The sequence below is a fragment of the Taeniopygia guttata genome, chromosome 1 (genome assembly GCF_048771995.1).
Source record: "Taeniopygia guttata chromosome 1, bTaeGut7.mat, whole genome shotgun sequence".
Classification (NCBI taxonomy): domain Eukaryota; kingdom Metazoa; phylum Chordata; class Aves; order Passeriformes; family Estrildidae; genus Taeniopygia; species Taeniopygia guttata.
Genome location: NC_133024.1, coordinates 102490913 through 102508483, shown reverse-complemented (window position 1 = coordinate 102508483; position 17571 = coordinate 102490913). Strand labels below are relative to the sequence as shown.

At 38.8% G+C, this 17571-nt stretch overlaps 1 protein-coding gene across 5 annotated transcripts in view; it reads right to left on the bottom strand.

Moving 5' to 3' along the window:
* Positions 1 to 2514: 2514 nt before the first annotated feature.
* The window catches only part of ZFX (zinc finger protein X-linked), a 23787-nt gene continuing 8730 nt past the window's right edge, over positions 2515 to 17571 (bottom strand). For 4 of the 5 annotated variants that reach the window (XM_030282300.4, XM_072934734.1, XM_041718469.2 and 1 more), the window contains exons 4-8: positions 10540 to 10689; positions 10202 to 10345; positions 9979 to 10113; positions 7660 to 7800; positions 2515 to 6340 (exon numbers count right to left, since the gene is read on the bottom strand). In XM_030282300.4, the coding sequence (XP_030138160.1) occupies positions 5154 to 6340; positions 7660 to 7800; positions 9979 to 10113; positions 10202 to 10345; positions 10540 to 10689 (1757 nt within the window). In that variant the 3' untranslated portion in view covers positions 2515 to 5153. The remainder of the gene's footprint in view (positions 6341 to 7659; positions 7801 to 9978; positions 10114 to 10201; positions 10346 to 10539; positions 10690 to 17571) is intronic. The other variant, XM_072934747.1, reaches the window with a different exon arrangement.

The following is a 17571-nucleotide window of genomic DNA, read 5'->3' as shown; positions in this document are numbered from 1 at the left end:
TTTGACTGGCTGTAACATCCCAGCTTCTGTACCTGTATGTGCTTGTTAATTATGATTCATGCTTTCAAATGGATACAATCCTGGCATTCTTTGTTTTTCTGGGCTGTGTCAAACAAAATATGTCCTATTTTTCTTAGAGCTAACTTTACAGTATCAGATTAACAAAAAAAAATCTCATGCCAGTGCAAGAGAAAAATCGAGTCTGTTATGTCCTTCTTTTGTCTGTCATGAAGTGTCTTTTGATCTATACTTGTTTCTGGGCACACCGTCATGAATGGATTCCTGCCAGGACCTGTGTAGCGCTTGGGATTCCCAAGACAACCAGTCTCAGGTGGCTTTTGTGCCTGGGTGTGAGCAACTGAACTAAGACAAAAAAATCTAAATAGGACAAAGCAGGATTTTGGACCCTGTGCTTGTAAGATGTTCTTTGAGCTTCTAACCAACTTGCTAGACTTTAGTTTAAAACTCTCAAAATGTGGCTTTCTGCTTCCTAGGGTAGGAACACTTCTGTGGTCCCTCTTGGAAACACTCTCGTCAGGGTTGGTGCTTTGTGTTGGGCTTTGATTACAGAGCACAAATTTTTCCATCAAAAACTTGATTTCAAGCACTTGGCTCCTCAAAAGAAACTCACTCAGAGTCCTCAGCCCCTGACCAGCACAGGAGCATTGGCGTCTCAGGGCAGTGGGTCTGACAGACATCCCCCAGCCAGGAGGCAAGGAGAACAGGCACCACAGTGGGAGGGAGCCACCTGAAGCTGTTGACACCCCACCCTTGGCTCCACGGTGGAGCTGGTTAAAATAAACCTTCAACACTAGTTAAACCACAGCAGGAAATAAGGTGAGAGGCAGAGCAGGGGTGAGCAGTGGTGGTACATGGGGCTTGGCTCTGGAGAGTTGTGCTGCCACACCAGGGACAGCCCAGCACACGACCCTGCACTACCACAGCACTGGAGGAGTCTGTTCAAAGCTAGGGCACACATGCTCTAACTATAATATAGGATGTGTTTGTTGGTTTTAACTCTTTTTTAAAAAATTCCTTCTTTACTTGTAATTCTGTAATTCTTTATCATGATTTTGCTTGGGCTTGTGCTGGGATGATTCTCAAATTTTTGTCTTCAATGGAACAGTAACATTTTTCCCTATTTGCAGATTTCCAGTAAATATCACAAAAGTCTGAGTGGTACATGGCCTCTGAACCACCTGTGCTTGTAGTTTTTAAATGCTCTTGGCCTTGGCATCCAGGCTATGGGTGCCTTGGCTACTGTGTCCTAGTGAGGGGGAAATCACCCATATGGGCTGCAGGCACCTGGGCAAGTGAAGGATCCTTCACCAGAGCAGTGAGGCTTCCACAGCTACAGAAATCCAAGAGGAATAAGGGGAGATCCTAGGGGAGGGGGGGAACTTCGTAATGTGCAGGAGCCTAGAGCTGGTAACTGCTCCTGGCCCTTCTTCACAGATGAATGATGCAGAATTGGGTACATTTCTTCTCTAGGGCCCTGAATGTCTCTGGTACTCATCCTGATGAGTGGTTGAGGAACATCAGGTAGATGGAGAAAGCAAAACACAAAACCAAATCAAAGGGAGATTGCTGGCTCTGCAGTGAGACAGATTCTCACTGTGAAGAGTTGCCCAATGTCCCAATTCAGTGGGGCTGAATCACTGAGATGAGGAATAGGTCAGCATTTCCTAAAGGCACCAGTGAGAGTGGACTAACAGGTATAAATGTCCTGAAGGTACCTGGGCCCTCCTCCCTGGGAAGGCAGGTGCAGACAGAGGGCAGTGACATCCAGCAGCACCTCTGCCAGTCGTGGGACCTGCGGGCTGGCACTGGGTGACGTGCTGCCAACGCAGGATGGCCTGTGCCAGACAGACCATTGCCAGAGGAGCTCCCACTGCCCAGCTGGAGTTAACTGGGCTGAAGCATTCAGAGAGCAGTGGGGGAAGTGGCCACGAGCCCTCAGCGGGTGCAGAAGCTGGGCAGGGCAGGGCAGGGCAGGGCAGGGCAGCGAGGAGGGGCAGAGGCCCAGCTCAGGCACCCTCCCCGCAGTGCTGCCCCACGCTCACCCTGCCAGTGGGAAGGGGGGCTGGGCTCCTGCTGGGGCTCACACCGCCCCAGAGGCACCACTGATCCAGCCCCAATGACAGCAGCGCCCCTCCTTTGTTTCAAGGTCTGGTGGGGTGTTTTGGGACAGTGTAGTAGCACTTGGTAGTAAGCACCTTGCTGAAAAAACACGAAGGCATTGCCAGAAGTTTATCAGATGTGAATTCTTTAATATAAAACCAGGCTTTAAAATGGATTTTGAAGACCTGCCATCCCTGTCCCTTTTGCAGACTTCCAGGTAAAGGAACATTTCAGCCACAGCAGGGACTGAGTTGCTCCCGCCCCAGTACTGCACGGAATGAGCCGAAGAGCAGGGAGCAGAAGGGAAGTTAAAGTGCAGCCGAGCTGCAGGTGACCGTGTCCCTCAGAACAAAGCTCCATCTCAGAACTGGCATCAAATAGACTAAGCGTTCATTAAAAGGAAAATATTTTGAATTTTATTTTTTCACGTTATTATCAAGTACACAATTACAATAATGTCACACATCCCTATATGGTTCTATGTATTTTGTTTTTTTCTTTTGTCTTTTTTACAAAGTGTACAGAGGGAAGGACATATACAATATTTAACAGGGTATTTTCTACAGAACAATAATTTATATTATGTCCTTGTAAAAATCTGTACCTTTTTTAAACATTAAACTGAAACATCCATTTTATAGCATTTGCTAAGCAAATTATTTAAGAATTAAAACTAACCTGTAACTAATGTCAGTACATTAACAATAACTATAACTTCATTTTCTCTTTATACAGACAAATACATTTTACAAAATCCACTTGACCAAACCCTTAATCATTAAAAAAAAAAGTTTCAACATTGTGCTTTAAAAAAAAAAAGTGTGTATGATTCCAGGCTACGTAAGAGAAAGAAAATGCGTAAAATTGTGTTCTTTGTCTTTCAGCTTATTTAAAAAAATAAAGTTCAAAATGGCTAAAATTCTCAGCACTACTATGGGATTTTTTGCAGATTTTGTACACTTTCCAGGTTTCCAGTTAGAAAATGTTTGAACATAAGAGAGGAAAACAAAAGTAGTCACAGGCAAGTATTTTGCAAGAAGCGAGTGGGAATCTCTGCTGGGTTTTACTACATCTGGTTTGGCATCAGCAGGCAACGGACACTACGGCCATGGAGGAATCCACTGGCTTCAGCAGGGATTTCGAGGAAGGCACAAGGCAGCACAGCCAGGAATAACACGCTAAAGGGTCGTGTAGTAGCAATATTACACAAGAGCACACCCAGCAAGTCTGGGGGCACTGCAAGCAGGCAGAGAAAGAAAAAACCATCCTACATCACAGGCAGTGACACGGCATTGGACTCTCCTGAACTGCACACTACAGACAAGAATTTCAGCTTACAGTGAGACAGGAGGGATGAAGCAGTAGGGGCAGGGCTTGGTAACAAGACAAAATACAAAAGGCCTAGAAGATGCACATCCAGAAAGGAAACCTTTTTCCCTCTATCACCCCAGACTTGAAACTATCACTAAAATTCCTGTTTCAGTACAACTGGAAGTTCACCTGCCTAGAAACAGGAATTAACTGGCCCAGTCTCTGAAGCCTTTCCATTAGGGAATTGTTGGTTACAAATCTATCCTAATCTGGCAGGCAGCTGAGACTGAATTCTGCACTCCATCATCAGTGGCTGGGATGGGAATTTAATCAAGGGGAGCAGGGCCATGTCCTAAAATCTGGCTGTAATTAAAATGGTTTGGGTTTTTTGGTCCGAGGTTGTTGTTAAAGTACATGACTTTGTGCTTGGTACATTCACACTGCAATTAGGAAAGGAAGTGGAGCTACTTTACAGTAGTCTTCAGGTGGCAAAATTGCATCTAAAAATTGTAATATTCTCCCAGCTGTTTATAAACAGTTTGAAAGAACTGGGTTAATTCTGGATACAGTACTAATTATTAAACAGCTGCTAAACACAGCTACTAATGGCTCAGGAAAAACATTTAATTTAGTAACAGAACTGCGTCTATCATAAGTTACTTTTCTTATTAAGGATATCTACGTTACAACATCTCTATTCCTTATGAAATCATCTACTCCACTCTATTCCCTTCTCAAGCTCTCACTGTAAATATGTGGTTTCCAAAATCGAGGCATCTCTTGGTCTTAATCTCTATTCTAAAACAACTAGCAATAAAAATGTGACTTGAACCACAAACTGCTCTTTCAAAGAAATACCAACATACATAAAAGCATAAAGTTTGAGGTACGTTTACCAGCACATACAGACAGTTGTGATCTCTTGTTAACTCTGCAAATGGAACAAGAGTATTTTATGTTTCCAACATTTAAGACAGGAATAAAGTGGAAAAACCCCAACTCTTGTAACACACAAAACCTTTCAAAGACAAAGAAGCACAGAACAATAAATGTAATATTTGCGCATATTTTGAAATTGCCCAGAACAGATAAAAACCGCCCCAAACCATTTTTAAAATTATTTTTCTCTCTGAAACCAGAATGAAAACACAAAGTGAGACTTGTAACTCCTCAATGGGAAAATAGTTAACCTGCCATGAAGTCTGTATAGTTAAAACAGGACAAAATAAGGTGGGCCCTAGTGACTTTACTGTCAACATGACAATTCCTCATTTTATACACACCTCTGACAATTTTATCAAGAGAAATTTAGTATTTTTTAAATTCACGACAAAACTGCATTAACATGGACACTGTGAGTATCAACGAGATCAGTAAGATAAATATACTTAAATAAACTATTACGGTTGAAAAATTCAGTAAGAGACAGGGTTTACTTTATTAAATGCAACTTTATTGTTGCCATCTTTTCTTCATTTATTAAACAAACTGAATAGAATTCAGAACACGCTATTGAACAAAAGGTATAAAAGTCAACTACAAGCAATAATCCTATTTTTATACAGCAACAAATCAAATGCACAGTATTTTTTTGTTTTTGTTTTTTTTTTGTGGTTTTTTTTTGTGTGTGTGTGATCGCAGGTGATTGGCTTTAAAATAAGCTAAATGCCTGAAAGGCAAATTTCCTTTATAATTCCAGCCATAAGTCTGTGAAAGAGACTTTAAGGCAGCCCAACATCTTTATGATGTCGCATAATGTGCTGGTTCTTCTCTGAAGGCCTTCGGAAACCTTTCTTGCAATACTCACACCGGTGAGGGTAGTCTTTTGTGTGAATGGAAATCACGTGCCGTTTGAAGCCTGAGGCGTCTGTAGTGCTATACTCACAGTACTCACACTGATAAACTTTCCTGCCACTGTGTGTTTTCATGTGTTTTTTCAGCTCGTTTTGTTGCCTAAAGCCCTTTCTACATCTCTTGCACCTGAATGGAAGATCCTTTGTGTGAACTGAGAGTATGTGGCGACTCAGAATGAACGGATCTGCAATTTTAAAGTCACAATGTCTGCACTGGTGCAATTTTTTACCTTTGTGAGCCGCCACGTGTTTTTTCAGTTCCGAAGGCCTGTGAAAGCCTTTATCACACATATCACACTTATGAGGATAGTCTTTTGTGTGGACTGAAATAATGTGTCGTTTCAGATCACTCGAGTTTGAGCTCTTATGGTCACAATGCAAACACTGATGTGTTTTACTTTCTTGATGCATAAGCGTATGCTGCTGTAGCTCTTTGGTATCTGAAAAAGTCTGGAAACAAATATCGCACTTCAGCGGCGTTTCCTTACTGTGTTTAGTCTTTACATGGGTTTTCAAGTTGGAAGAGTCGGCAGATCGGTATTCACAATATTGGCACTGGTAGGGCTTCTCACCAGTGTGGATCCGCATGTGCTTCTTGAGCTCCGACGGGTGGCGAAACCCTTTGCCACACTCCACGCAAATGTGAGGAAAGTTCTTGCTGTGGACAGCCAGAAGGTGGTGACTCAGTAACCCTTGTTCTGCTGTCTCATAATCGCAAAATTTGCACTTGTGCATTTTATTAACTCCTTTGTCCCTGTGCACCATCTTGTGAGTAAATAAAGTTCCTGCATGAGAGAAGGTTTTCCCACACTCATCGCATTCAATAAGCTTTTCTGTTTTGTTGGTCAGCTTATGACTCTCCAAGTGGTTATGTAAACTTATTTTTTTATTCGTAGTGTAATCACAGTCAGTGCATCTGTATTTCTTCTTTGTAAGAAGGTGCTCCGGGTGGTTTTTCATATGCCTTTTCAAGAAACCTCTGGATTTAAATTTCTTTCCACAAATCATGCAGGGATAGACTGTCAACGGATGACCGTCGGGGCCAATGATTATTGCTGAAAAACAACAAAAAACCCCTTTATCAATATTATACAACAATACTACACTTCAGTAAATATTAGATGTTAACAGTAAGATGAATTGTTGAGAAAGATGGGATACATACGTTTTACTATACAGATGTTCTTCACCTCAGATAATTCTATTTTGAATAAGTCGGACTGAGTTCACACATTAAATACATGCAGAAACCAATGGCTGGTGCAAAGTACAGCAGCCAGCTTGTTAAACTGAATATCATCTAGTAAGCAAAGTACATGATCTTCTCCTGACTCTCCACAAATTGGTAGATAAAGTTTAATCTTGCAGTTTAATCACCTACCACTGACTACAATTCAGATGCCATGAAACTAACACCTCCTTCTTATGCCATCTGTTACAGCTACAATCTGAAGAAGTACCAAGCAAGAATCAATAAAAACATGTTTCACATACAGAAACCTCAAAGCTTTGGAAATTATTTGCACTCATCTGTCATCCTGATTTGTCTACCCTGAATTTGCCTAGGCATGTTAAAAAAAGCTGTCTTGTCCAAAAATATTTTATAAGGAGAACTGAGTAGCTGGAAATAGAAAAGGCCAACTTTAATTTGCACAGTTTACTAACTCAAGCTAACCAAAACAGAACTCCTACAGTTAAGTCACAATTTGGAAAGAAACTTCTAGTATTATTTAAGGCAGGGCTACTGAAGAAAAATGTTGTGTTTTGTCAACTTTATCAACCCAAACAAATATTCTGACTGTAACACAATAACAGCAGAAAACAAATTATGCCATAGAACACGTCTGTTCTCACAAATTAAAGGAAAAAGATAGGCACAAATGTCAAGGCAATTTTATTTCACCATTAAAACAGGAAAGGGTATAAAAGTTATACTACTGAAAATTAATACAACACGTTCACACTTTCCAGTTACCTACTGAGCTGCTATAATGAAATGCATTGTTCTACATATTTTTGATAAAGACAAAAAAAAGGGTTTTAAAAGGCATGATTACAGAATACCATTTATCTAACATCACCTTTTCAAGTTATATAAAACATTAAAATGGGTGTGGCAAGTTATATACTTAACTTTTTAACCTTTTGCTATGATACTTTTTCCTATGTCAGAGATGGCTTCCTTTAAAACACCTGCCACAATTCAAATCACACATGTATTTATAATTTGTAAAATAAAATATGCACTCATTTATAAAGCAGAAGTGTTGTCAACCAAGTAATTCCCCAAATCCCTCTTTTTACAAGATTCTCCACGTGCATCTGTTTATGAGCAAGTGCCTGGATGAACAAGAGCCAGGCACCACATACTCACCTGTCTGATACTGTCTGGACTCAGGTCTCCTCTTCTTCTTTGGTTTTTGCTTGGCCAGTCTCCCAAGTCCAGATGACTCATCTATGTGCAAAAGAGCACTTGCAGTGCCATTCCGACTTTCGATGCCATCGTTATTATTACCTACCAAGGTAAGTCAAACAGTTACCTACCAACACTGCAGGTAATTCAAGCACAAATTCTACAATGGTAGTAACAGAAATGATAAACTATTATCTGGGCATTTCATCAAACTGTAGTCATGTACAGCATAAGCTGGGAAATGTCTCACCATGTAACTTAGAAATTATGTTTACTAACATGAGCATTAGCTTTGTTAACCTAATTTTACAGGAGTACATAATGTACGGGAATTAATGGCTTTTCATTACACAGAGATTTCTCCTTCAAATGTAGCATTTTTTGAATCTTTTTGACTGATGATTATATCCAAAATGTTTAACATTATTAAATAATAGCATGTCACAGTATTCACTGTGCCTGATTTTCTTTTCAATCCTGAAATACATTTGTGTGTGAGCTTTCATTCACTTCTGTATGTCTCAATTCACCTGACTGAAGTTTGTCACAGCCAAGTTTCTGAACTGGAGCTGAGATCAAAGAATCCTTCTGAACAGCATATAAAGTGGCAAACAAAGTACATTACTTACTATTTATACACCAAATTCTTTCTACTGGCAACAAAGAGCATGCTCAGTATTGTGTAACAGAAAGAAGGAAAGAGTCTTTGCCTTACAGAGCTTTGTGTTTAATACACAAATGGTACCACTGTATGTAAAACAAACATGAAAATTACAAATACATTCAAGGAGGTATTCATTGGCAATCAGTTTAACACTGGTGATTTAAGAGCATAAGTTAACTTTTAATAATAAAAAATTTTGTGGTCAAGTATTTACTTGAATAAATAAAAGCCAACATTTCCTAGTGAAAGCAAAGTACACAAGTAAGACAGGAAGATTCAAGAAAGTGCAATATGATCAACAGCTGTTCCTTTGGTACAAAGTGCTGAGAATTAATATCCATGATTACTGTAAAGAGAGCCAGAGCCAGGCACATGTGCAGAGCTGAAGATTCTCATCTACATGCTAGCTCATGTGTTCCTCTGCCATTTTCAGGCCTTCATGCTTCATTTCTCCCTGTCCCCACCATCTCTCACCCTGTATGCTAGGTTGCTTACTGCTGACAGTGCAACCACTCCACTATTTCCCACATTCTTAAATTCTCCTTTCAATTACATCTCACTGTTTTTAATACATTCTGCTCAATTTTCTCCCCCTCCTCCAAAATCACTGAATATTTAGTATCCAACTTGTTTCAAGTTCACTTGAATTCATTTTTAATGCCCACTCAGACTGGCTTATGTCATTTCCTTCTCACTCCAACTGGGCTCACCAGTATATGGCCTAAGATAAGGCTTTGGGGTGCACTACCATCCATCCCCTGAGTAACTTTTAAACACACACTGCTCCCTGAAATCTTGCCCTTCCTGACTTATGTCCAAGATTCCAGCCTCCACTGTGTTCCCAGCACAATTGTCTGCTGGCACCAACACCACGATCCACATCATGAAGACATGTAAGTTTTGTCCTCTACTCCACTATTTCTTTAGTTTTGTTTAGAAGGAGAAAGGGGCAACACAGAAACATTTTTTCAGATGAAATTCTTTTAAGCTTACAAGAGTTTGGAAAACCAGTTTGTGCACCAGTTGGTGTTCACATATCAACAGTTAAGAAAAATGGTTCTACATGCTGGAAATACTCTCGAGGTTCTGCTACAATTTTAATATCTCCCTCCAACTGCTTTTTATTAATCAATTACTGCTATTAGTGAAATAATGTGTTTATATGGTCCTTCTAGAAAGCACTTAAACCAAGCTAGACCTCAGTGTTGCTTTTCACTGCTACACTGAATCTTACATATTCCCATTTGCTTTCTTTTTATTGCCCCCCTCAAATAAAAATATTCAGTTCTAGTCCCAAGCAAGATCTCACTGTGTCCTAAAACTCTGAGGAACAGAGGTACTTGAGATTAAATTTTTCAGCTGGAAGCTCATGTATTTCCCCCTTCACATCGTGAAAATATGAAAGAAAATGCCTGTTAAATAGAAGCAAGAAGAAGCCTGCCTTACAACTTCCCTCTTCCTTTCTTTTTAAGGCTCTTTATGCTAAGAAACCATTCTTAAACTAAAACTTTAGAAACAAACACAAAAGCACAAATACTCTAGAATACCCTCAAAAAACAATCCCTGGTAGTTTGCTGCTGTGTCACCAAAGAGTAATTCTTTCAAGTATTACTTACCATAAGCTGCTGCCCAAGCTATGGGCATGAAAGTTTTAATTTCGGTGTCATCGATTTGCTGTTCATGGGCGGCTGCGGCATCCTCCTCTCCTACAATCACCTCCATATAAACCTCATCAGCTATTTCTGCAACATCTAAGACAAAAAGAAGTTAAAAAAAAATAGGAATGCTGCACTGCTGAAAGTGAAAATCCCTGCTCCCAAAGGAAAGCCACCTACTTACTTAAGTCTTCGTCTTCATGCTGAGAATCATTTACAGTCATGTAAACCATTTTCTCCCTTGGAATACGAATACTGCTATTTTGATCGAGCAATCCAACTGCGTGGTCATTCTCTGGCTCACTCTCCACAATGTCTACTGTGCCCCCTAATTAAGAAGACCAGAGCAAAATATTTTAAAGACACTTCACAAAAATCTATGCTAAACCACAAAAAACTGTAAGTTTGACAACACTTTAGTATCAGACTCACAGGTCTTCACAATACCACTTGAGAGGAACCACAGTCTCATGCAAAATTTCAAGTGTCAGGTTGAAGTATTCTCAAACAAGTGTATTTTACCTAAATCATCTTCTCCAGGATCTGCTTTGAATATATAGACCTTGATGACTTCTGGACAAATGCCATCCACTTTACAAGATCCACTTTCTGACTCTGCTTCCATGGTAATTTCAGCAGAACCTTCGTGTTCTATCTTACCAGCATCATCCACTACAAAAACAAGTTATTACAATTACCCAGTCATATGCTGACAAACATGTATGAAATACATATTTATTAATTTATTACTCAAATTTGGAAGCAGTTTAAAATTAAAAATTTTTGATAAAGAACCTACCCATTAATTTTTTTCCCGTATCCTTGAAAATGATAAATTTAAAATAAATTCAAGCTGTTATCTTCTAGTTAAGGTGGAAGTGCAAGAATGCTGCAGTGACAGAACTAGAAGCATAACACCAGACCAGGCAATGCTAATAAGGAAACTGTGATCTGCATCAAGATGATGGTAGGAAGAAAGTACACATAAATACTTCACTCTGTGGTGTAATTTCACTTATTCTCAGTTTTAATTGTGTTTTCCTTCACAACTAGTAAGATATCAATTGTTCTTTCCAAAAACATTATCTGCTGCTCAACCCTGTCTGTGATGGAAGTGGTGCTACTGCTGGCCTTCAGACCTGGTTCCTTGCAAAGTACTGGCACTGACACTTTTCCAGCTGCCAGGAGAGGAAACCTGAACGGCAACTCCAGGAAGAAACTCCTCCCCTTTCCTCATGCCCTCTACAGCAGGGGATGGAACCCGAGCACTGCCCTCCCACTGCAGCGCTGGGAACCTGTCCCTGGTGTCCTTCCTGCAGGACCCTGCACTGCATCCCTGCTGCAGCCCTGTGCACTGGTGTCCTTCCTGCAGGACCCTGCACTGCATCCCTGCTGCAGCCCTGTGCACTGGTGTCCTTCCTGCAGGACCCTGCACTGCATCCCTGCTGCAGCCCTGTGCACTGGTGTCCTTCCTGCAGGACCCTGCACTGCATCCCTGCTGCAGCCCTGTGCACTCCCAAACTTCACTCTCCTGTCCCCAGAAGGGCACCCACACCATGCTCCAGGCTGAGCTGCTGAAACTTGCCCAGAATCCCACATACCCATGGCTGACAGCCAGCTTTACAAGGAACACACTTGGATTTTTGACGTATACGGTACATGGGCACCTCCCCCATCTTACTTTACCAAGAACGGGTTTTCAAGGAAAAATAGTAAGTATGCATTCACAAAAATCAAACACAACTCTCAAGACCTTTGAAGAATCTTCCAATTTTCAAAAGTCCCAGATGTTTCTTCAGTATTGAAATTATTTAATAATTCTTAACATGACAAAATACTTTTGTAATTTGTGACTTTACTGTCACTCCCTCAGAGTCATGCATGACTTCAGTTCATGACAGAAGGGCATGGAATTTATACCAACAGAAGTCTAAGAACTGCCCTATAAATGGTGAAGAATTTTTAACTATGCCTAGGACATACCAAATACTTCACAAAGTATGCTTACTTTACTAGCACTCATTGAACTACCCTCATAAATAAATCATAGCTTTACTACTCAGTAACTGCATTCTTAAATTTATTTTAATACATACTTTTAAAAAAGCTCAACATGTTATTACTATTATTTTCCTGCCATGAAGCCAACAAATTAGCCTTTGAATTAGATAAACTATCACATGTTCTGTCTCACGTATCAAACATAACTGTATTTAAGTACAATTTCTCAATCAGGCTTCGTTACTCACAAAAAATTATGAATAACATTAAATTATAAAGCACTAACATAAATTAGTCTGTCTCTCTCCTTATCAAAAGAACAGCAGAAAAACCTAAATACTTGGATGCCAATATCGTGATCAGTGGCCATGATACAGATTGTTTCAAGCAGTAGGATGTTTAAAAAATTACTTTGTGTCACAGGACAACATAATATCTTGTAGCTGAACCCCAAAGCATTTAAAAGTAAAAACCTTAAGATATTATTTTGAATCACATTAACAATGTAGCTCCACAGTGTGTATATTCAGTTACTAACAGATTTTCATGACTTCTTTGTCATATCCGTGATATACCAAATGCCACTGGAACTCTGACAAAAAAGAAAACTTGCTTTTGTTCCTACACTACATTTATGTAGCTGTTCTCCCTTAACTTGGCTGTTTCCAGTGTCAGGCACATTTACTTGGAAGGCTTTCAATCAGTGTAGACTGACTTTACACCTCTGAAGCCAAAAGGGAAGTCTGCCACCAAGATCAACTGATGCTGGAACATAACGACAAGGAAAGAAAATCATGGCTGAGTCAATCAGAGAGAAAACAAACCTATGTGCGTGATGTGAAACAGGCACATTTTTTTTACCCAAACCAGTTTTTTACTTCCATTTATACCTGGAAGTATCCATTAATAACTTTCACACAACGGAAGAATTCAAGGTCCTAAAAACATGCTCTATTCATGCTTTGAAATAAGTTCTCCAAGATTCCAAGTATTATTTTATCCAACATAATAAAAAAAAGTTATACAATTTAGAGTTTGTTTACACCTGAATTCCCTTTATATTCAGCATTGTTTTAAAAATCTAACAACTGGTTTTACAGTCATTAAACTGTAAGGAAATTGACGTGTAGGAGGTATGAGACCAACTTTTCTCATCCAAAAGGAAAAAAATTCACTCTTGACACATTGTAATATTTTAAAAACTGAAGTCCCTGATGGGTTTGAAAAGCAGTAATATTTGCAGTATAGTAACAAGCAGGTAACAGAATGAAAAATAGGGTGGAAAGGAAAAGCTAGGAAAAAGATAAAAAATCAAAGAAGAGACAAACCAGGTGAAAGAGAATGGGTATTATTACTGAAAGTACCATTTCCAAGGTATTTTGTCCAATGGCTACACGAGCATTTATTTATACTGATTCACTGGCAGTGTATAATGAAATTTGCTTTCTATTTAACTAAGCTTCTCCATTCTCCATGTATCTCAGTCTCAACATCTGAGAAAATTATATTCAGAAAAAACTTGACTGATCAATGTTTCAAGTTGGAACTCTGATATTAATTTTTCATTTGAATTCACAGCCCATCGATGGGTCCCACAAATTACCATCCATGGCTGATCTTCCTTCATATTGCTCCTCTTTGACATTAACAAAAAAACAAAACAAAACCAAAAAACCTCAACAACAACAAGCCCCCTCCAAAAAAAGCAACCAAAAAAAAAGAAAGTGCTTAAAAGAATTAGTTAAACTTCTAAAAGACCACTTCCTGTTAAGTAGAGCCACTGAGCATTACTAAACTAATCACAAGTCACATGCTAAAAAAAAAGTTCAGGACAGCATTACTGCAGTACTATTATACCTTGTGCCTCCATTTTATCAGATATGAACTGGACACTAAAAACTTTAAATGTCTGACTTTTTCTGCCCCTATACTAGCTGGTAGCTTTCATTCAGTAAACAAGTGGATACAGACTAAATCTCAAGAGTTTAAAAAAAGAGACAAACAAAACCCAGAAAAATTACTAGACACAGTACGATTTTACATGAATTCCAAGTATGCAGTCTGTGGTTATTTTGCCAGAATTCTTCATAGACTTCACTGATTAGAGCAGACTGCTCTTTGCATACTATGAGCTGCAAGAAACAAATAAGTATGTGTTTCTCCAATGTTGCAATAATTGCTTCCATATAAAGATAATGCTAGAATTATGATTAAAAGCACAAAAAGATGAGAAAGGTGTCACACAACATGAGAGCCATGGCATATTTAAAACTTGTCTAGTTAGTACTTATAAGGAAATCAACAATAAGAGACCAACAGCTAAAAAAGGGAGGAAGGAATAAAGAATAAAGCAAAGAAATAAAAGATCCAGGCAACAACAACAGATTCTATGTGATCTATCACAATTACAGCATTGGTTTCCTAGGAAGTACTAAATTGAATTTTCAAAATCATATAATAAACTAGTAACAGCCAAAGAACAATTATCTTGAGTATCTCCACCCCTCTGTTTTTGGGACAGAAACAAGCTCCTATGCATTGATAATAAACTCCATACTTAAAACCCTGTTGAGGCCAGTTTCCCCACACAGAAGTATAAATGTCAGGCCAAGATCCCGATTTGCTTCAATGGAACATCTTTCGTTTAACCATATACATACACTTTCCCCTAGAAGTTGCTTTTAGTTTTTTATATCAGATATTTGAGGGATAGGCAGATAAAGACTTTATACCCTTACAGTGGTTTATTTATAATAAAAAAATGCAAATATAACTGCATTTATTTTTAATAAATTCCACAACATTTTAAACATTTTCATTCCTACCTCCTCTATGTGGAATTAATGAGGAAAATAAAAGGATTGTAAAAAATAAAATTCACTTAAGCACAGACACCTTCCACCTTTTTCAAGTACCCACAGTTTATTGCTAAAAAACACACCAAAACAAACAACCTAAGGAAAAGTCTATCTACACCAGGTACACAGATCTTAAAAATATGTCAATTAGAACAATTAGACAAAAATCATCTATTTTGTCAGGCTTTATGTTCCCAAATGATTCTCTTAGCTGCTAAAAAAATGTGCATCATGGGACATTTGTCTGCTTACAAAGTAAACAACCCTATTTACACATTCTTAATGAAAAAAACCATTATCAACTATTTTCTCTAAAACAGATTAAAAGCATTGTTTTCCCGACTTTGTTCAGTTATTTGTGACGGAAACATCTACTTCACTCAACAGCAGAGAATTTCTAATCAACTGAAGAAGCTATTTTTACCATACACTTATTTCTTGAATGGCAAAGCAGGTTTCCCAACCTACTATAAAAGAGAAATCTGCTCTTATTTTCATTTTAGTCCACTACTTTAAGACAGGAGTATAGGCTATGCATCTAAAGGTCCCTCCAGGGTAGTAATCTAGTAGAGGTGTAATTCCTGAGCTTCCAACTGGGATCTAACACTTGTCCTTCCTGTCCTCTGCCCCTAGCACACAAACCAGACTAAGCTCTGAGACGTCACTCAGCCCAAGGTAACTCTTATTTCCATCACATCTCAGGGCAATCTCCCGAGCAGCAACAACTGTTGGTGCCACTCCAGTGGTCAGCCAGAGGCATAGCAGCAAGTTCTACCTCTGAGAAAGAAAAATGTGAGTTCCTGCATCTTTAACAACCTCCAGGGAAAAAGAGGGAGATATTTAAGCTAAAATACCAATTAAAAGCATTTTGTTTGTTGACTCAAATTCTATTGGATGGCCCTAAGGAATAGCATAAACCCTATGGCTTGGTTCATCAGATCCATTGCTTTCAACTTAAACACCCAACAAGGATGAAAAAAGATTGATTTTCATAGGCCTAGGTGAAACATTTCTCTCTCTGTGAGTTACTATGGCTTTGGACTCCTGTAATGAAAACCGTTAATTCAGATAAAACAAACAAGGGACATGTCTAACTCAGAGAAAAGCAAGGGGATGGACAGATGGATGGACGGACAAAACACAGCTCCGATATTTGTAAATATTTAAATTCTTAAAGCTGCAATTTAAGCCTTGTGAGGCTGCCCTTTACGCTTTCCAGACTCCTCTTGTCAAACTTTTATGCCTCACTATTTTTACTGCGATAAGAGTTTATCAGGATACAACTTTTCATCTCACAGAATCAATAAATGCCAGAAGATGTATCTACCATTGCCAAGTAGAATGAAATCAGACAAAAAAAATTCCATTTCCATCTTATTGCCAGGCACAGAGCTTCCTGGGTTTTGCTTTCCTGGGTTAGTAAATGTAGGATGTTTGTTTTGTTTTGACAAACACCAGTTAATCTCATCACTGTTTCACTTAAGGAGAAATGGTTTTCCAAGCTACCAAATAATTAGTACCAGTGTGAGTCACAGCACAATTTATACTTTCCTGACCCAACTCATGAACTGGCTTGTTATGGAACCCGCAAAAGGAAAAAAAAATTATCAAACCTCCTTTCATCTTTTTCAAGCCACTAGCTGGTAGGTTTGCATTCTTAGTTGAATGAATGTCTGATTCTGCTCTGCTCTAAGTGCCCCGAATCTACCATGGAACAAAACTGAATCTTGAGGGCAAAGACAAAGTATCCAAGAAAAAAAATTAAGTACATCAAAAAGTAACTGGTGATATAAAATTGCGCCAAGAAGCACTGACTTGAAAATAAAGACAGCAAAGGCATATTAATGCCAAAGCTAAATTAAATCTAACTGGGAAAAGAAGTATGAAAACAGTGAGCTCATTGAAGCAAAGTCACAGAATGAAACCCACAGGAGCTGTACTCTTTGAAAAGACAAACCAGCCTGAAACCAACAAAGAAGGTAGAAACACAACATTAAAAAATAAATGTACACACAGATCAGTCATTTCAAATCACATATTTTCAGGATAAAGATAAGAAGAAAATGACCTTAAGAAAATATATGTATACTCAGCTTAGTAGGAACAAAAATGGAAATGCTTATAGAGAGCCACAAAACAGGAAAAAGCAAAAAGATTTTGCTAATAGTTTCCACTGAAGAAAACAGATGGAGAAACCTACAACACAAAGAACACAAAGTGTCGTCCCCTGCTTTTCAAGTGCCTATCTAAAAGAAGACAGGCAAAGGCATTCTGAAGAACAGAGTCTAGCTCACAGATCTGGAAAACAGTAACATTTGGATAATGCAATGGCAGACAAGATTACATTCCAACATCTGCCCCAGCACTTCAGGGAGGTTTGACAGAATCAAACACAAATTTACAAGTTAGGATGAAAAACCAAAACTGGATTGGCTGATGTTACTACCTTTTGAAAACTAAGTTCAACTGAAGAACTGAGACAGTCATCAGATCAGTGAACACATGCACTGCTGATGCAAATAAAAAAAATAATAAAAAAATAAATTCAAATAATATTTTTCATAGAACAAAGAGACTGTTTGGCAAGACAGCCTTTACTTGATGGAAAAGCACTAGACTCTGGTTTCACAACCAGAAGAACTTGTTAAGCAGGCTTTAAACACAGTAGGTGGTAGTAGGAACTTCCCTTTAGAAT